Raw genomic sequence first — 19,466 nt, forward strand, 5'->3', positions numbered from 1 at the left:
TTACTAGGACACAGATAATACAATTTCGTGACTTAACATGACTTATTTTTGAATAAAAATTTTTGGAGGTATAAATTCATTGAACAAGGAATGCTTGTTTGGCAATGCATTACAACATGTTAACCACATTTTCAACAACAACAAAAAATCTTATAACTTAAGCGTTAAGTAAAATGTCTATTTATTAATATATCAGCCTTATATTTAATATATCATATTTAATATGCAAATTTCTAGGACCAAAACTTTGATGAATCTACATCATGCCTTCTGCCCTTTGATTGATAGATCTTTTTTTTATCAAGTAAATCTTTTTGCTGTGAAATCTATAATAATTGTTATAAAAAAAAAAATAATTTAAAAATGTTCATGCAAGATGAACATTTACTGAACAGAAGTAACTTGCGACGATTTGATTATTCATACATCATTTTTTAATGTTAAAAATGTAAAAATATTTGTAAAAAATTTTTATGATAACGTCAAATATGACGGTTAAGGTTTTTGGGGAACATTTATTTGTAATTGTATACAATTATTATTGAATTGCATATATGAGCAATAAAAGCTGAATGTATGAAATATGATACTCAGCAAAAACACATGCAAGTTTGCAAGCGTTTTCTTGAGTATCATATTACACACACACACACAAACATTAATCAGCCGACATAAAAGCTCAACCAAACCCCATTGGTTCTTGCAGAAGCACAAACGTGCTGCGTAACACGGGAATGAACCTCATTGGTTCTTGCAGAAGCTCAAACGTGCTGCGTAACACGAGAATGAACCTCATTGGTTCTTGCAGAAGCTCAAACGTGATGCGTAACACGAGAATGCACCTCATTGGTTCTTGCAGAAGCTCAAACGTGATGCGTAACACGAGAATGCACCTCATTGGTCGTCAATGCACATCAAATGAACATGCTTGAGCTTCTGTTCACCACAACTGATGTGTGCGTTTATGAATGTTCATATGTGAATCAAAAGCCTAAATTGAATCTTTTCATTATATTAAGTGATCGTGTCTCTTCAGAAAATATGGACTAAACCGCTCATTATATATGGATTAGTTTTACGATCTCTTTATTAACTTTTTGAAACATCAAAGAGGTAGTTGCGTAGCTGTCAATTGAGACCGAAATATCTCAGATTTCTTTTTTTTTTTTTTAAGTCTTACGTATTTGGAACAACATGAGGGGTCATCAGCATTTCTTTATTCTTGTTTTTAAAATTTTCACAATTCCATGAGTTTAATATAGAATTAAAAATATAAACAGTTGCTAAAGTGGTGTTTCTGATTGAACAGCCAATTTGACAGGTTTAAACATCATAGAAAACAATAGGGGAGAACAGAACATGATATATCTGATAATAATACAGTGCGGATGAGTGGACTTCAATATCAACTCATCTTGCTTGTGTTTTACATCATTATAAAAGTGTCTAGTGTTTGAGTGTACTACACTAACCAGCTGTTAGCATGTACACAATAAATGTAATCAATGCAAATACAGCATGGATGCTTTGGATGGTTATAAATGTATTTATACACACAGATAATGCATGCTAATATTTCAAATATATATTTGAGGTGAACATTCTGTACCCTGTTACTCCCCCTACTAATGCAACTATAAATATTAGACCATTGCATAAACAGTAGTTCTTCAACATGACTAAAATACCACATTTGCTTTGACATTTAAAAAGGCACGCGTGACAGCAGCGTCTTTTAAATCACCGACTGCCTTCAATTCATCGCTTTCATAAATGACCTTTGAGATCAGGATCCGTCGGTCTCCTAAACACAAACCTCTTGGATTTTGACTGCCAGGTTATCCTTTCCAGATCGGGTGAGTGAGATGAATCAGCTTCTGATTGGTGTGCAAACCACTCATTTGCTCCATGTCCTCTGCTCTTAGTGTGAATCCAAAAACCTGTTCAGTAATTATGAAGCTAATATGATTATCAGGTAAAAACACTCAACACTCAAATCCTGTAACTTAACCTAAACACTGAAACTGTCTTTGAGATCATCCTTCATACTCGACATAATTACTTAAAGATACAACACTATTTTGGTCGCTGTTATTCGTAAAATCACAAACTAGACTGTTTTCCAAGCTCACCTGAACAGGTGGTTTTCTTGGAGATTTGGTCACTCCACGTGAGTTGGGTCCCAGCTCACATGTCTCCCATCATGCAACAAACCCAGAGCTGCCATGTCTGAATCATCCAACCTGAACCCAAACACCTGCGCAGCACAACATTATGAGTGCGCTTTAAAAGGATGATCTCAAAGAGAAACTATTGATAGTTCAGTTAGAGGCAAAAATTATTCTATATATATATATATACACACACACACACTCACACATGTATTAGGTACTATATAAATGTAATGAATTATAAAAAAAAAAACTGCAGCTTTAAGATCCAGATTTAAACTTACTTGGCAGTTTTCATGGATCCTGTCTGGTTTGGTGGACTTAGGAATCGTGACAACTCCATTCTGAAAAGAAACGTAGAGCTAAGTTAATGAATAACATTAAAACGTCTACTTCTGAATTATATTTGCATGACATTCTGAAAAAAAAAAAATCTCAAGAAATAATGATCATTACATCACTGTAACGGACAGATATATCACAAATATTATGAAACTGCTGTTTCATAATGTTACTGTCTACAATGCATAACCATCTGTGAGCTTATCTTCATACGGAGAGTAACACATCTGGAGATATCTAGATGTAATCTTCTACAGGTTTGGAACAACATGAGCGGGAGTACGGTAGATGATGGCAGAATACTGCATTTTGAGTGATCCCTATAAACTGCATCTGAGGATCTTTTGAAAAGCGAACTGTACCTGAATACTCCAGCGGACGCATATTTGTGACGCGCTGCGGCCGTATTTACGGGCGAGCTTCATGATCGCTGGGTGAGTGAGGGCTTGACCTTTGGCCAAAGGACAGTAGCCTTCAAAAACAATATCCTCCTCCCGGCAATATTCGACCAGCTCCAGAGGCTGCTGGAAGGGATGAAACTCCACCTGCGAGAACATCAAACTCAACAAATCATTCGGCTGCATAATGGGCACCTTGCACATCAGCTGATGCAGTTTTTAAGTTTCGAGAGTTGCGTCAAAAGCCACTCGTTCAGTCACACCTGGTTAACATGAGGCACGACTCCACCACGATCCTTCAACTCGTTCAAGTGACGGATGAGAAAGTTACTCACTCCGATGGCACGACACAAACCTGCAACGAGGAAGAGGGGACATGATCGGCGAACCGTCTGAGTTACTGTCATTTCTACGCAGGAGGACGAGCCAAAAAGAGCACGCACCCTCATCGTAAAGCTCCTCCAGAGCTCTCCACGTCTCCGCTCGCACCTCGCGACTGGAGAGACCGGGAACCATGCAGTCGGGCCAGTGCATCAGGTACAGGTCTGTGGAAAAACGTGGTTTCAAAAGCCATTACAAGACGTTCATTGGCTGTTTACAAAGAAATCTAGCATTGAGGTCCAGTTTTGACTTAAAGAGATAGTTCACCCAAAAATGAAAATTATCCCATGATTTACTCCTTTATTAACCCCCGAAGCAGTTTATGATGGATAGATGCACTTTTATGATGGATAGATGCACTTTTATGATGGATAGATGCACTTTTATGATGGATAGATGCATTTTTCTGATGGATAGATGCACTTTTATAATGTATATATGCACTTTTATAATGGATAGATGCACTTTTATGATGGATAGATGCACTTTTATGATGGATAGATGCACTTTTATAATGTATATATGCACTTTTATAATGGATAGATGCACTTTTATGATGGATAGATGCACTTTTATGATGGATAGATGCACTTTTATGATGGATAGATGCACTTTTATGATGGATAGATGCACTTTTATGATGGATAGATGCACTTTTATGATGGTTAGATGCACTTTTATGATGGATAGATGCACTTTTCTGATGGATAGATGCACTTTTATAATGTATATATGCACTTTTATAATGGATAGATGCACTTTTCTGATGGATAGATGCATTTTTCTGATGGATAGATGCATTTTTCTGATGGATAGATGCATTTTTCTGATGGATAGACGCACTTTTATGATGGATAGATGCACTTTTATCATGGATAGATGCACTTTTATGATGGATAGATGCACTTTTATCATGGATAGATGCACTTTTATGATGGATAGATGCACTTTTATCATGGATAGATGCACTTTTATCATGGATAGATGCATTTTTATAGATGCACTTTTATCATGGATAGATGCACTTTTATGGACTTCAAAACATAAACGGCAATTCATTGCCATTATAAAGCTTGGAAGAGCCAGGATATTTTTTAATATAACTCTGATTGTATTCGTCTGAAAGAAGAAAGTCATATACACCTAGGATGGCTTGAGGGTCAGTAAATCATGGGCTAATTTAAATTTTTGGGTGAACTATCCCTTTAAAATGTCACTCTTTTACCCAAGTAATCCACCCCCAGCCTGGCACACGAGTCCCGGCAGGCTTGTTTGGCGCTCTGGTAGCCGTAATCTCCAGGCCATAGTTTGGTGGTGAGCCAGAGCTCCTCTCGAGGAACAGCACTGTCAGCCACAGCTTTCCCCAAAGCCTCCTCACAGCCGTAACGCTTGGCCGTGTCTATATGTCGTATCCCGCACTCCTGTAGAGCATAAAGCACCGCCTCATGACTGTAGCCTCCATCATGAGATGTCCCTGATGAATGAGAGACGACAATAATCCAAAACTGTTATGCTTGTGTATGTTTAGTGACAATAAAGACATTTGACGCTGCTCAAATATACACAAACCATTACTGGTAAAGAGTACATGTTGCCAATTTTGGTGTCACTTAACAAAAAACTACTATTACCAAACACTACCAAAACATTCCCAGGTCATTCCTGCAGTTTGGTGGATTTTGGACTGAGCATTTTTGTAGGGAACATTTCTAAAATTCAATTATTTTTTAGTCTTGTCAGAGGAAGAAAGTGTCTGTCTATCATACAAACACACTGGTCAAGCTCAGGCAAGTATGGCCTAATAATCCTGACCACATATTTCAAATTCACATGCTATGGCATTTGTCCACCCTGTTATATGACATAGGCTATTTACAATGCAGTGTGTAACAGCGAGGGCATTTTAAGATAATAAAGCCCATACTAGCGGGGAAAGAGCAACATGCTAGCAGAATCTTTAACAAGTCATGTGATTTAGGCCAGGGCATACATTTAAGATTATAAAGGGCAATCACAATAAATTGTATTTTATGTCAAAGAGAAATAAGTAAATGTCTATACGAATTATTCAAATTGCTAATTTAGCAATTTATAGAAATATATAAGCTTTATTTTTCAAAGTGAAGTTGACAAAACATGATTGGGACATGGGAATTTGCCAGTCAATTTCTTTAATTATTTTTAGATTAATTATTATGAATTTGTGTTAGGGTACATCTATTCAAAATCCACCAAACTGTAAGAATGATCCTGCCCTAACAAATGACTGTAAATGACCCATGAGTCTATTTTGCTTGTTTGATCCATCTTAATTATGACATAAAATGTCATAATTATGACATACAATGTCGAAATTATGACTTGCTAATGCTAAGTCATAATTATAACAATTTATGTAATTATGAAATTATGAGATAAAGTCAGACATAAGTCATAATTATATTAAAAAGAATAAAGAAAAATAACTATGATACAAACAAAGTCTACATTATGACGGTCACAGTTAGTTATAATTTCTACATTTTATGTCATAATTAAAACATTTATCTCATAAATATTACTATGGTAGCCAAAATTATGTCTGAGGGAGTCAGACTGGCCCAGTCAGGTAAACAAGCAGTGAGTAGAAACACTCTTCTATGTTGCATTCGGATGTCATAAAGGCGCTGCTTGTTCTCACCTAAACCCAGAATGGGAATGTTCAGTCCATTCGACAGCCCAACCGTAGGACAGGACAGCGCAGAGCAGCTGCTGGGGATTGTCACCATGTTTTAGACTAAAGCTCAACACGATTCGATGTGTATCAGAGAAGAAACCCCGTTTCCGCGCTAGTTTCTCACTAACTACCGCTCTCTGCAGGAAAGAACGCGAGCGTTCCTGTAAATGTCTCTGTAAACTCACAGAATAAAACATGTAAAATGCCTCCCTTATCTCTACTTTAAAGAAATTAGCGTCGTGAATGAAATTGTTCCGTTGAGTCGAATCGTTTAATGAACCGAATGAACATGAATCATTTGCTAAACTGACCAAATCAGTGGTCTAGTAGCGGATCAATCGGACAAGAACAGTGTAGTTATTATTGTAATGTAAATGCAAATAATATTTAGTTTCTAAATGGCTTTATGTTTTTAAAAGATAAATGGCTCCAACAAACTGAAATGGGTTACATGGAATTATAAAAAATCACTCATATTAATAAAATAGCCTATCGTCGAAAAATTTGTAATTTTGTGGCCAACGCCAACGCCAACTTTTTTTTATTTAATGCTCAATAACATAAAAACATTGCCAAGGAATTACATACAAATAGATATACATATAATAAAAAAGAAAAGGAAAAAAAACAGTAACAATAAAAAATACAATCTTTTAAGTGCATGCATTTTTTCTATATATGTATTTCTTCATAATATTTAATACATCTTAGGGATTTTGTATTATTTGTATAAGAGATTTAAGAAGTGAGATTAATTCAGTGTCACAATAAGTATAGTATAGAATACCATTTGCAAACTTTTGTTTATGAATGAAGAATTTGACATTTAAAATAAAGAAATGAACAATGTAGGCTACTCTAGTTTTTTTTTTTTTTTTTTTTTATAATTATACATGAAAAAAACTGTAGATATAATGTTTCATATATAATGTTCTAAATGATTCCAAAGCATCATAAGATGTAAGGAACATTAAAGTCACAATCATTATATCAAAGATATTACAGAACATTCGATTTACATATTAGAGAAAAAAAAGAAAAGAAAACATAAAAGAAAGGAGGTATACGTGTATAATTAAAGTAAGTAAGAGGAATTTAATTATTTGCAGATGTCCATAGTTCTGGTTGCTTTGCGGTTTGAAAGTCCTTGCAGTGTTTCAAAGTAAATCTTCATGTCGGCCTTAAAATGGTAGATGTCGGGTATCCTATCAGACCATTTACATTTATGTATGTAAAACTTACCAAGTAATAAGATAAGATTTAACATAAAAACGTGACTCTTGTCCATATCTTTTTTGTCATAATAAAAAACATCCCTTTTCTCTATGAGAATTTTAATTCCACTTAACATATTAAATAAATATTCCACATCAATCCAAAAGTATTTCACATACATACATACATTCAAAGAAAAGATGTAAAATAGTTTCAGTATCCTTTTTACAAAATACGCAGGATTCAGAAAGGTCAAGAAACTGGTTTGTTGGATACATTTTATGTATAATTTTAAAGTATATTTCATAAACTGTATTATTAATACAGTATTTGTTATTATAAGTCCAAATCAATCTCCAATTAATATTTTCAAAATGTTCATTCCAAAAATATTTTTAGAGGTGTTGCAGGGCAATGAATCAGGCATCTGAAGAATTTGTTATTACATTTACTATCTTTAATATCAACACCGTTTAACAAAACCTGTTTTTTAAACATTGATTGCTTATGAGGTTCACTACTGCCTCTCAAAAGTCTCAAAAAAACCTACTGGTATTGCATCAAAAACAATGCTATATTCTCGTGGAGATACTGGGATCCCAAATGTATTTAAAAATTCAATATATGTAAATAAGTAGCTAGCCTTCGTTATTTATCAGTTGTGAGACCTTTAGAATATCATTTTTAACCCAATTGTCGTAGAAGATTGATTTTATTATTCCAATTTAACTGTTTGTGGGGAATGTACAGTACTCTAGGGGTGGCCAACGCCAAACCAAGTGGAATGACACCCTATGGTGACGTAAAGAACCACTGAACCGAGTTTGGAACCGATTCACGGAAATGAGTCGGACAGCCGTTCACTATAAGAAACTCGGTGCGCATGCGCGAGCAAGTAAACTTCCTTCAGGAGTCTTGGTTTATATGATGGGAACACAATCAATGAGGTACTTGTTGCTTTGTCAAGTTGGTCTTATTTCAAAATGCAAATCTACTCATGTTACTGTCTATCATGACAGGTCTGTTGAGTTTCTTTGCTTCATGGCATGCACGTGATAGTTCGTCGCATGCAGTGTCTTTCACCGTTAAAGTTTTAATTACGGTACAATGTTTTCTGTTGTTTTCAAAAAACAATAAGGCACACAATAATTTTTAGTAAAACTGTTGGCATGCATGAAAGGCATCCGGGATGTGTGTTAACTTAGCACATATTATTCCCTGTTAGTTGTGTTTGCTCGATGTAGACCTTTTATGTTTGGGCCATTAAACAACAACAACAACTGAAACATTTGAGAATAAAACCTGCACAGATTAGATATAACAGTGTCTCAGTGCTATATCTACATTTAATAAAAACGTTATGACTTTTTATTTCCTTATTCTATGGAGCACATGTATATTTAGGCGAGTGGGTAAGATTTTTTTTATGTTTTTGAAAGAATTCGTCTCTTATGCTCGCCAAGGCTGCAAAAAATACAGTAAAATCTGTAATATTTCGAAATATTATTACAATTTAACATGCCCGTTTTCTATTTTAATGTACATTAAATGTAGTTTATTCCTGTGATGTCAAAGCTGAATGTTCAGCATCATTACTCCAGTCTTCAGAGTCACATGATCCTTCAGAAATCTTTCTCATATTCTGATTTGCCGTTCAATAAACATTTCTTACTATTATGAGTTGTGCAGCTTCACATTTTTGTGGAAACCGTGATGCATCTCTGCATCTCTTCAAACCTCTTGTCTTCTCCTGTCTCCAGGATTGGTTGGTGCTTCTGCAGATCATTGGGCCGCGTGCGGACACACTTCATCATCAGCTCTATTGTGTTGCTGCTTCTGGCCGGAGTCTCCCTGACCTTTTTATTGCCTAACAATGAGGACGGCGGGATTCTCCGACAGCTCCGTCATAGATCCAACGCCTCCCTCACCCTCCCAGACCCCAAGGACAGTTTCACTATAATCATGCAAACGTACAACCGCACCGATATACTCCTTAAGCTCCTCAATCATTACCAGGCTGTGCCTCACCTGCAGTGCATCGTCATAGTGTGGAATAACCCCGGCGAGCCACCGCCCAGGAAACTGTGGGATGCCCTCGGCCCGCACCCTGTGCCCGTCTTCTTCAAAGAGCAGAGCGTCAACAGAATGCGCAATCGACTGCATCCGCACCCCGAGATCAAGACTGACGGTAGGTGTGTGATTCTCACGCGAAGGAGAGGTGACCTGCCGAGGTAGTTCACACAAAAAAGTTACACAACCGTATTTTGGGGTCAGGGGTCAATGACATATGAGACTGCCCACGATAATAAAAGGGAAAGTTTTTTCGAATCTAGATTAAAACACACATGAGTGTACACATTTTTAATTTAACGGGGACAGTGCAGATTACTAAACGTTTTATTCATACAAATATCATAAATAATTTATTCCTAAATAAGTCACATTTTAGAGCCGGGACTAATTTTGGCTTGTCATAAGTCAAATGATCTGATATTTTAAGAAACTTGACCGTGACACAGTCATGAAGGTCATTTTTTGGGACAGATTTTACTTTATGCCCTACAAAATGATCTAAACAAATGTTAATTCCGAAATTAAAATCATGCTCATCATAGAAGTAGTGATGATATGTATGAATTGCATTTTAATTTTAATAGATGGAACAGAAATCATATTTAACTTATGTGTTTAATACAATGTAATGTTTTCTCATAAGTCAGTCAGTCAATCAGGTTTGGAACGGCGTGATGGTGAATAAACGATGACAGAATTGTCATTTTTGGGCGAACTGTCCCTTTAAGGCACGATCCTTCTAGATTCATTACGACTGTATTTAATGTGCTCCTGTCTTTAAGATTGTACTGAGCGACACTCTCTTTCACCCGGCAGCTGTTTTGATGCTGGACGATGACACATTGGTCAGTGTTCCCGACATCAGCTTTGCATTTTCTGTCTGGAAGGTAATGTTTGCCGTAAGCATCGTGTTATTGACATTCTGTGGAGATGATATTTTCTGAAAGCAACTCTAGGAAATGTGATCTGTGTTTTACTTGACCATCCTTTTACCTTCTGTTTCAATTACCGTACTCTCTTCAGAGACACACAAACAAACTTGTTTTCATTTAAATGTGTGTTGTAGCAATTCCCGGATCAGATTGTGGGCTTTGTTCCACGGAAGCATGTGACCACAGCATCTGGTGTGTACAGCTATGGCGGCTTTGAGCTTCAGGATCCAGACAAAGGAGGAGGCGACAGGTGAGATTTGGAAAAAGTCTGCATTTAACCAAGTTAATCCAAAAGTCAGACACGAAAAAAACCACAAAAAGAAATAAAAATGACAAAAGCATGCAATAAAATTACTAAAACTTACACTGATATGAAATATAAAAGCTGATTTAAAAATATAATAACACTTTACTGATGAAGTGTTCCTTCACATTATGAAAGTAAAAGTGTTGAAAAGAGCAGCACAGAAGTCACAGCCGAATAAATGTCATTTGATCATTCCGTTAGCTATTCAATGATCCTAGTGGGAGCGGCGTTCTTCCACCGGCGCTTCCTGACGCTGTTCCGGGATCAGCCCGGTGAAGTGCACTCTCTGGTGGACCAAACCCAGAACTGTGACGACATCGCCATGAACTTCGCTGTGGCCCGTCATCTCTCACGGGTGCCCGGACCGAAGCGCCCCTCCGGGGTGTTCGTGAGGCCCGTGGACGTGCGTAACCTGGAGAAGGAGGCCGGCAGCGGGTATGTGGGCATGTGGCACAGAGCGGAGCACATGCTGCAGCGCTCCCACTGCCTCAACAGGCTGGCACAGATCTACGGAGAAATGCCGCTCCGCTACTCCAACATCATGATCTCACAGTTCGGCTTTCCCAGCTATGCGAATCACAAGAGCAGGATATGATGTCAGCACGTTTTGAGAGACAGCTGCAATCTCAGTTATGAGATATCATGTCATCTTTTTGGACGCCTGGCGATTTTTAAACACTTGGAAGTGCACATCTCCACATCACATTTGTCCAACGCGGTGATGGAATTTTGCTACAGTGACGTTCCTACGTTCTCAGGCCTTTGTGGTTTTACATTTATAATAGCTCGAAATTTAGTCTTGGATTCCTCTTCTTTTTTTATTTGAGAAGGTATGCATGTTCTTGTGATGTGATGAAAGCTTAAGCCACAGAATAAAAAGGATAATTATTTGAGACTTTTTATCTCGCAATACAGACTTTATAACTTGCAATTGCGAGTTTATCTCACAATTGTGAGACAAAAAGTCAGAACTGCGTGATATTATGGAGGAGGTGAAGGGACAAAATATGACGTAAGAGTGAAAATTATATTTCAGTGCTTTTTGCGTTCGCTTGCCAAAAAAATGTTCCCCTGAGAAAATTTGCTTTCGCTCGTAAAATATGTGTGTTCCCCTGAGAAAGTTTAAGTTTGCTCGCAAAACTCGCGTGTTCTTTGCGAGCGAAAGCACATTTTCTCAGGGGAACACACATATTTTGCAAGGGGACTCATTGAAATATATTTTTTCTCCTCCTATTTTTTTCGTCAACATGTCCCTTTAGGGGCTCCGTAGGATATGAACTTGCATTGCGAGTTATAAAGTCAGAATTGTGGGATATAAACTCAAATATAGGCAAAAAGGTCAGGATTGTAAGATTAAAAAATTGCTATTATCTTTTTATATTTTAAGTTTTTATATGTGAATAAAATGTGAGAATTATTTTGTGGTAACTATTGATTTACATGCTCCAAACTAGTTTGGTTTCAGGATCCAGATTTTCATTGGACATCAAGTACACACTGCACAGTACCAAAATTGTTTAGAGAGAGAGAATGAGAATCAATATAAACTCCACAGAACCAACAATATAAAGCCATTTATTTGATACTGGTTACATGGAAAAACAATGTCACAACAGAAGACGTGTGATTTACAGGTCAAAGTGATCGCTGCGAATGGAGCCAAAATATAACTGCCATGCCATGGTCTATTTCTATAAACATTCTATTGTTTATAGACTCCTCTGAGGAGAATCCTTTAATTACAACATCAGGAAAAGCGTATAACTCCCTTATCTTTGATTGATTTTTTTTTTGCCCCTTTTAAAAGCCTGTAAAAATCCAGCAAGCGCAAAAATCACATAACAGAACTGGGTCACAGTTACACGTTACATGTAGTAACTAACAGTAAATTATACATAAGTAAATGCAACTAACCCTGACTCTAGTAAGGAAATGTAGTTCATTAGTATTACTTAAGTGTGTAACTACACTAACACCTTAAAATAAAGTGTAACCCAGACCTGTGTTGATGAATTGACTTTCACTTTTGATTGCATGTGTTCAGAATCAGATAAAGAAGCAGACTGATTATTGTGCTTCACAATGGAGGGCTTGGAGGGTATCCAGGAGACTGTTTACTTTGTGCGCAATGTGTACAAAGAGAAAATGAAAATATAAAAAATGTAGACAATCCAATAGGCTACATTTGGGTCTTTCTAAACTTTCCCCTAATGGGAAACTCCCCCCCCCCCCCCCCCCCCCCCTCAGTTGAGTTTGCTTCCGTTGCAATTTGTCCTAGGTTGACCCCCATTTTGGCTTAAAATGACTGGACTATTACACTGCAGAAAGTGTATTTTAACACCTGGAGTGTTGGAACAAAGAATGGAACTTCCTGAAGAAATTGTGTTATTTGACTGATAACATAAACCGAATGAACAATGCCAGTGATAATTAAAAGGGCAAATAAACTTGTTACATTGTTTTTGGAGGAAAAGGGAAAGTCGACGTGCTTCAAAGTTCAGAGAAAGGAATTTCCTTTCATCTGTGCCAAGATTTCAATACATACAGTATGTAAAACCGCACACTCATGCATGTTCTCTGCGGTTTTAGGTTTGCTGAATATGCCATGTGCAGTTATATGCAGACTTATTAGAGAGTATTTGGCTTATCATTGAGTTTATCATCCACTATGAGTTTATGGATATTCACAGTTCATTGTCAGTTTGATGTCAAGCACCTGATGCAAGATAATCGAAGGAAATGGGGTTAAGTAGAAAAAAGGGTTACACTTCATTTTAAGCTGTCAGTATTTCTGTGTTATTACACATTTCAGTACTGAGTAATAATAACTATATGTACTTACTATAGGGTTAGGGTTAGGATGATGGTTTGGTGTAAGGGTAATTGCATTTAATTATGCATAATTTATAGTTATTATAAGTAAATAATGACAGAGTTTTCATTTTTGGGGTTGAAAACATATTATGCCATAAAGGGGTAGTATAATGCCCTTTTCACAAGATGTAAAATAAATCTCTGATGTCCCCAGAGTGTGTGTGTGAAGGTTTAGCTCAAAATACCCCACAGATATTTTTATATATAATGTTAAAATTTTCACTTTTTGAGGGTGAGCAAAAACGCACCGTTTTTGTGGCTGTCCCTTTAAATGCAAATGAGCTGCTGCTCCCGGCACAGGGGGCGGAGCTTCAAGAGCTCGCGTCCTTTTACCTCACACACACATGCACTGGGCATTTAAAAAACGTTTAGCCTTTTATGTTCAAACCGAAGTCTGAAAGATGGAGAAACTAAAGAAGAAGTGACAACATGTAGACAACATTTCTGAATGGTTAGTTGATGAATTTATGTAGCTTATGTGTAGTTATCTTCTAGTCATTGATTAGCATATCCTGTCTTGATAATCTATAAATCGTGTCCAGGGGGCGGGGTTTATGTAAATTTTAGGGTTGGTGATGTCACTAACCCGGGAGGAAGCTTGTGTAGTCCCTACCAGCCGTTTTTTGTAGTCCTTAAAAAGCAATTTCTTTAAAAGAAAATATCTCCCTTTGCTTTGAACGTCGTAACTGTGCAGATGTTGTGTATGCTCAAACAGCAACATTACACACTAACTAAAGTTAGAAAAGTGAAATCATATTCAACCACCCCTTTAAGTGTCCAAAAACGTTTTGGTGACACTGTAGCTATATACATTGTATTTCGAGATTGCCTATCAAATATCCATCTTATTAGAAAATAAGATATCTCTGAGAAAATAGATAAGAAAATATCATTAGAAAATAGATAACACTGTTAATAATAAAATGACTAAATAAGTGCAGAAAACACAGCCCAGCTTTGTATTCACCTGCCTGCTCCTTTCAGCAGAAAAAATGCTTGGTTTGGTTGATGTGCTCTTCATCTGTTTAGCTGAGTGGGATGTTATCGGAGTTTGTCCTGGCTTTCTTTCTGCAGTGTCGGATCAGCAGCCCAGCGATAGCCAGCAGAGACACTGACCCTGCAGCCGGCAGTATGGCTAAGGGCAGGTTTGCCGTTTTCACCACATTGTGTTGTGCTAGATTTAAAGGGTAAACGGTCATTGGAGTAGAGAAACATCACTGTAACTGAAAACCATCTTTCAAAACGTGCTTTTGCCCTACCATAAATCAGCACGGTAAGCCTATAATAAGTTTTCCTGTTTTAGAGTTGTCAGCATGGATTTGCCAGGAAACTGTATACGCATGTTTACGTTATGTCCATAAATACGGATAGAATGTCAAGCTACTACGATACGCACTGAAAGCAGCTTGAAGCCGCAGCAACCGAATCTGTAACTGAGAGGAGTCCGCGGGCAAAAAGGGAAAGTGACAGAAGCTACCCGTAATAAAACACGAGTCAACATATCTGACCACAGGAGCCGAGTCGTTGTCCAATTTGAAAAGTTGAAAAATGAAACGAGCTAATTAATAATATTAATGAACACTATAATAGTCTATAAATACTAAAATAAGACCGGTGCAAAGTGACTTCCCATGCAAAGACATCTCCAGGAATGTTACAAACTCACCTTTGACGGTAATGTTGATTGTGCTTCTCTCAATGCCGAAGTCATTTTTTGCTTCACAAATGTAAATCCCTCCGTCTGTCATTTGGACCGATGGGATGTTTAAAAGCACAGCGGGTTCGTGCAAAGCTCCCGACGCAGCGCTCTGAGACTGTTTATACAGAGTCAGTTCTGCCGACTCATCGTCTGAAGAACACAGTATGGTTACGTTCTCTCCTTCTTTTGGGTCTCCTCTGTGGCTTAGCTGGATTTTGGGGATGTTTGGAGGACCTGCATTTAAATGGAGGTTAAAGATCATGGACAGGTTTAAAATGGTTAGACTGGGCAGCTAATGTTATCCTGAGTTAGTTGACCCACCTAGAACAATGACTTTTACCCTCATTTGCTGGCTTCCCACTGCATTGCTTGCGTCACAGCGGTACCAGCCTGCCTGAGACCAGGACGCGTTATGTATTATGAGCTGCTCATGCCGGCTCTCGTTCTGTGCAGGTTCAGTCTCCTCTTTCCACCACAAGATTGTTGGTTTGGGATCTCCATCTGCATCACATGTTATCTCCAAATCTTCACCAAGCTTTACTGAGGTATTACCGGTATTACTGGAAATGTTAATAGTCCCTGGACCATCTTAGAAGGAAATGTAGAATTTGCAATTATGACAAATGAAAGTGATTTAATTTAATGTAATTATTAATAAACTTGTATTATTGAATATTTCCGTATTCAGTACAAGTTAAGCTCAATGATGATTAAAAATTCCCACTTATCTTTCATTTTCTTTAAAAATAAGCAAAAACTGTGGTCATGCTAGACTTTGAGCAAGCAAAATGTTTACAGACTGAAAATATATATGGTCATAATATGACATCACACTCTGCTGCGTTTCAAATAAAATAAAAACATTTCAACATAATATATAAACAATGTAAAAATATGCAATCTACTCCACTTTACTGCAACGCTGCACTTCTGCAGATTTAAAGTCTGCGTTCTTTTAATTGAGTTAAGATCTTCTATTGGAAAATGTATAGGGCAGAGTTCACCAACACAGTGAAATCCGTACAGGTTTGCATTTCCTGTCTCCAGCATTTAAGGGGCCGTTTACATCATAGATGTACATAATAAAGGCTAGATGTCTTACGGCGGAGTCTCTAACGTCATCACCCGGTGGCCATCTTGTCACAGGCAAGCTTTCTGGCGGGCTCTGTGGTTCCTGATGTAAGGGGAGTGATCTGCACGAACACAAATACTCTTATCTCGCTGAAATCTTGACGGATTTACAAACCGCTTGGTTTCTTACAAACGTTATTAACGTGGCTTTAATTATGGGTGCTTTAACATGTTGAAATATATAATATTATAATTATTCATAAGTATGCAGTGTCAGCTACATCTCTGACGTTTATAACAAACCAACCCGTTTGAAAATCGTTAGAAAATTGAGCAAGTTATGGTTATTTAAAAAGTACACGCACCATTAAAACACAATGTTACAAGCGAGCGAGCTGACTGTGACAAGATGGCCGCCAGGTGCGGACGTCGACCTCCATTGGCCAGCAGCGCGGACGAGACATCTAGCCTTCATTATGTATGGTTTGCATGACATCGTTTTCAACTAAAAACAGATAACTTTTTATTGCGTTTTGGCCATTCATTTACACGACAACAGCTTTTTGAAAACGATATACCGTAATTGTCTCTGTGTAAACAACAACAAAAAATATGAATTTGTGAAAACGGTAACATCATGCATATTATGTGTTTTATATTTAGTGCATTTATATATACAGCCACTCAGGAGAAAACCGGGATGTCATCGTCCAGCTCATTTCAGTTCTCTGTGTCAATGCAGTCAGATCAATAATATTATTGAATATAACGTTCAAATAACAGGTTTTTCACAGACGAAATAATGCATGTGCTGTATAAAATCAACATTTTTGTTTTTAAATCTTCTAAAAATTGACCACATTCTCTTTCATTTTAAGTGCCTCACAATAACCTAAAACACTTGTACTGAACCCAGAATATTCCCTTTAATAAAAGTTAGCCAAGTGTAACTCTACAACTTACATTCAGCATTCGAATTGCGAGTTCGTTCCAATCCAATTTCAGCGATATTCAGTGTCGCCTTGCAACTAAGATTCTTGTCCAGATCCGAGACAGACGGCGTATAATTGAACACAGAGGAATAACTCTGAACATGATCGCTAAAATCTCCAGGAGAATCCACATGGAGTGTCTTATCTCCACGAAGCCACTCAACTTGTATCCTCTCCAAAGGGTAAACGTTGTGGACTGTGCAGTTGAGCTGCTGTGTTTGGTTTGCTATCAGACTCTTTATTTGGGGCAGTACAGGATCTTGTGGAAATGCTGCAAACAATACACTTCATCATAACAGCATCCAAATCATTTACACAGGTTTTTTTTTTTCACTCCATAAAAAAATCCATTTCACAAATCATAAAACAATAAAAAATATTTACCATAGTTAAAGAAACACACTGTTACTGTTAATGTGCAACTGCCTATAGTCTAATAATCGATTCCAATTGTTACTGATAACATTTATCACTACTTAGACAAGCAGCATTATGTAGTCATTACAAAAGAAAAGTACAACAGCAATTGGAACAACAATACAACTGTTTTTTAGGTATTATTAACAAGGAATATTTCTGTTCCAATCAGCAGTACAGACGTGGATAAATAATTCCTGGTAACTTGTAGACCTACTATTAGCCTATATAAATGTTAAAACGGCTTGCCATATCCATAAACTCAAAATCATGTTTAAATGGGAGAACTGGAGAAACATTACTTACAGTACACTTGTATATGTGACGTATTCTCTCTGGATTTTCCCTCACAAGAAGCTTTACACACGACATTACTGTGTTTAGTTGTGATGTTCCTGATCAGCAGGCGGGAAACAGTCTGCTCATCTTTAGGTTTTCCGCCGTGAAAGTTGTCCAGTAATGATGGCCACATAAAGGTCACATTAACTGGACAAGCATTCATGCGACAGGTCAGCTCCAAATCTGTACCGACATGAATTACTGACTTTTGTGGGGTTAATTCTAGTTTAAAATCTGTTTTTTCTGTAAAAAAAAAAAAATGTCTACTGTCAAATTTATGAAATGTGGAAGGTTAAAGAAAGGTTGAACAAAGTGTAGGCTATCTTCTTACCTGTTATTACCCTGAGAATATTAATCCACAGTGCAAAAGTGATGCATTTCACTCCACACATCTTTCTTTCGTTGTGTGTCGATTCAGCATGGATTCAGACTGTTGTTGGATTTTCCCAGGACGGCTGTTTCTGGCCAAGATCCTGCATCCCCCCCTGTTCATTTTTACTTTCTTTTTCTTCAACCAAACCAAATCCATTTGGCTCACTTCTCTGTCAGATCCAAGCCACACCTGCTCACTTTGTCCTCATATACAAACGTTGCAATAGTTTGAGTCTTCAGTGCACTTCTGTTAAAAAGACTACTGTATAAATGCGTATGTACGCTGTAATTTTTAAAAAGCCTATACAGTATTGTATTGGTGCACCATTATTACAAAAAGGTATGCAGTGTATGTTCTTGCAAATTGCTCCCAAATGTTGTTTATATTCAAGAACACAGATTCCATGATTTGATGCAATCTCTTTCTTTCCTTTTTCTCTTTAATTTTTACTTTCTTTTATCTTGCAGCAATTTTTTTAAATTTTTTATTAGTGTGAACAAAACGACAGGTTTTTCAAAGTGGGGATCTATGACGTCAAAGGGTATTAAACACCACAAGATCAACGCCTACTTCAACACCGCCCACCGATTCACGCATTACATGAAACTCATTATAATATGCAAAACTGTTATCCAATCATAGCAGGGGGCGTTTACTTCCAAGTCTTCAATGCGGCACGCCATAAAAACCGAGCGTTTCAGGAGCTAGGCTCAAAACCAGGGTAGAAAATAGCCTATTATTTATTCATTTTTATGTTTTTGAATGTAAAAACCAAGCTAACGTCATAAGTTGACCTCAGACAACAATATAGACATTTTTAAAAAGTCAGTTCATGACCCCTTTAAAGCCTTTATTAGGGGGGAAATAATTTCATATGTGGGTTACGAGAGAAAATTGAGGGCTGAAAAGTTATCTTCTTGGTAAAGCTAATATCTCCGCTTGATTCATTTATATGCCACATCCCCGTCCCCAGATATATATATAAAGAGTGCATCTCTTTACAATCAGAGTTGGATATTCCTATGCCTCAGCGTACAACTGAACTTCTGCTTAGAACAAGGTCTACCTATGGCAATAACCAGTTACGCAAGGCTTCTTCCAAACAAATTCCTCGGATCTGAACTGATTCAGGTATTACTACCAATCCTTTAACGATGAATTCTGTA

The 19,466-nt window shown here is 37.3% G+C and overlaps 3 protein-coding genes across 5 annotated transcripts; 1 reads left to right on the top strand and 2 right to left on the bottom strand.

Moving 5' to 3' along the window:
* Positions 1 to 944: 944 nt before the first annotated feature.
* On the bottom strand, positions 945 to 6,356 carry LOC306998771 (putative oxidoreductase ZK1290.5). 2 transcript variants are annotated; one of them, XM_079613108.1, is made up of 8 exons: positions 5,973 to 6,356; positions 4,518 to 4,766; positions 3,355 to 3,456; positions 3,175 to 3,266; positions 2,876 to 3,058; positions 2,456 to 2,515; positions 2,133 to 2,257; positions 945 to 1,940 (listed from the first exon to the last, which is right to left on the bottom strand). In XM_079613108.1, the coding sequence occupies exons 1-7, from the start codon at positions 6,058 to 6,060 to the stop codon at positions 2,162 to 2,164; spliced, it is 870 nt and encodes a 289-aa protein (XP_079469234.1). In that variant the 5' UTR covers positions 6,061 to 6,356; the 3' UTR covers positions 945 to 1,940; positions 2,133 to 2,161. The 2 variants fall into 2 exon arrangements, with proteins under 2 accessions (XP_079469234.1, XP_079469233.1); XM_079613107.1 differs by lacking the exon at positions 2,133 to 2,257 and having other exon boundaries at positions 1,197 to 1,940; positions 5,973 to 6,304.
* A 1,670-nt stretch (positions 6,357 to 8,026) lies between these two features.
* On the top strand, positions 8,027 to 11,951 carry extl2 (exostosin-like glycosyltransferase 2). Its single transcript, XM_079613110.1, has 5 exons — positions 8,027 to 8,170; positions 8,984 to 9,411; positions 10,113 to 10,183; positions 10,363 to 10,478; positions 10,737 to 11,951. Exons 1-5 carry the CDS (start codon positions 8,067 to 8,069, stop codon positions 11,128 to 11,130), a joined length of 1,113 nt encoding a protein of 370 aa, XP_079469236.1. The 5' UTR covers positions 8,027 to 8,066; the 3' UTR covers positions 11,131 to 11,951.
* Positions 11,952 to 12,094: 143 nt separating this feature from the next.
* Positions 12,095 to 18,378, bottom strand: vcam1a (vascular cell adhesion molecule 1a). 2 transcript variants are annotated; one of them, XR_013797657.1, is made up of 7 exons: positions 18,259 to 18,378; positions 17,895 to 18,170; positions 17,143 to 17,442; positions 15,430 to 15,696; positions 15,076 to 15,342; positions 14,221 to 14,583; positions 12,095 to 13,900 (listed from the first exon to the last, which is right to left on the bottom strand). XR_013797657.1 is itself a non-coding variant. In XM_079613109.1 (6 exons), the coding sequence occupies exons 1-6, from the start codon at positions 18,317 to 18,319 to the stop codon at positions 14,435 to 14,437; spliced, it is 1,320 nt and encodes a 439-aa protein (XP_079469235.1). In that variant the 5' UTR covers positions 18,320 to 18,378; the 3' UTR covers positions 12,095 to 14,434. The 2 variants fall into 2 exon arrangements, 1 of the variants encoding a protein (XP_079469235.1); XM_079613109.1 differs by having other exon boundaries at positions 12,095 to 14,583.
* Between the last annotated feature and the right edge of the window lie 1,088 nt (positions 18,379 to 19,466).

The sequence above is a fragment of the Phoxinus phoxinus genome (genome assembly GCF_949152265.1).
Source record: "Phoxinus phoxinus genome assembly, chromosome: 5".
NCBI lineage: Eukaryota > Metazoa > Chordata > Actinopteri > Cypriniformes > Leuciscidae > Phoxinus > Phoxinus phoxinus.

Bases quoted from the DNA above. Each gene is read 5' to 3' on its own strand.
- LOC306998771 (XM_079613107.1), bottom strand. From the start codon at position 6,060: ATGGTGACAATCCCCAGCAGCTGCTCTGCGCTGTCCTGTCCTACGGTT. The intron at 3,457-4,517 runs GTAAAAGAGTGA...GTTTTTCCACAG, and splicing joins GCTGGGGGTGGATTACTTGG to ACCTGTACCTGATGCACTGG. The intron at 1,941-2,455 runs GTAAGTTTAAAT...ATTACTGAACAG, and splicing joins GGATCCATGAAAACTGCCAA to GTTTTTGGATTCACACTAAG.
- extl2 (XM_079613110.1), top strand. From the start codon at position 8,067: ATGAGTCGGACAGCCGTTCACTATAAGAAACTCGGTGCGCATGCGCGA. The intron at 9,412-10,112 runs GTAGGTGTGTGA...TTCACCCGGCAG, and splicing joins CCCCGAGATCAAGACTGACG to CTGTTTTGATGCTGGACGAT. The intron at 10,479-10,736 runs GTGAGATTTGGA...TCATTCCGTTAG, and splicing joins GACAAAGGAGGAGGCGACAG to CTATTCAATGATCCTAGTGG.
- vcam1a (XM_079613109.1), bottom strand. From the start codon at position 18,319: ATGTGTGGAGTGAAATGCATCACTTTTGCACTGTGGATTAATATTCTC. The intron at 18,171-18,258 runs GTAAGAAGATAG...TTTTTTTTACAG, and splicing joins TATTCTCAGGGTAATAACAG to AAAAAACAGATTTTAAACTA. The intron at 17,443-17,894 runs GTAAGTAATGTT...TATTGTTTGCAG, and splicing joins GTCACATATACAAGTGTACT to CATTTCCACAAGATCCTGTA.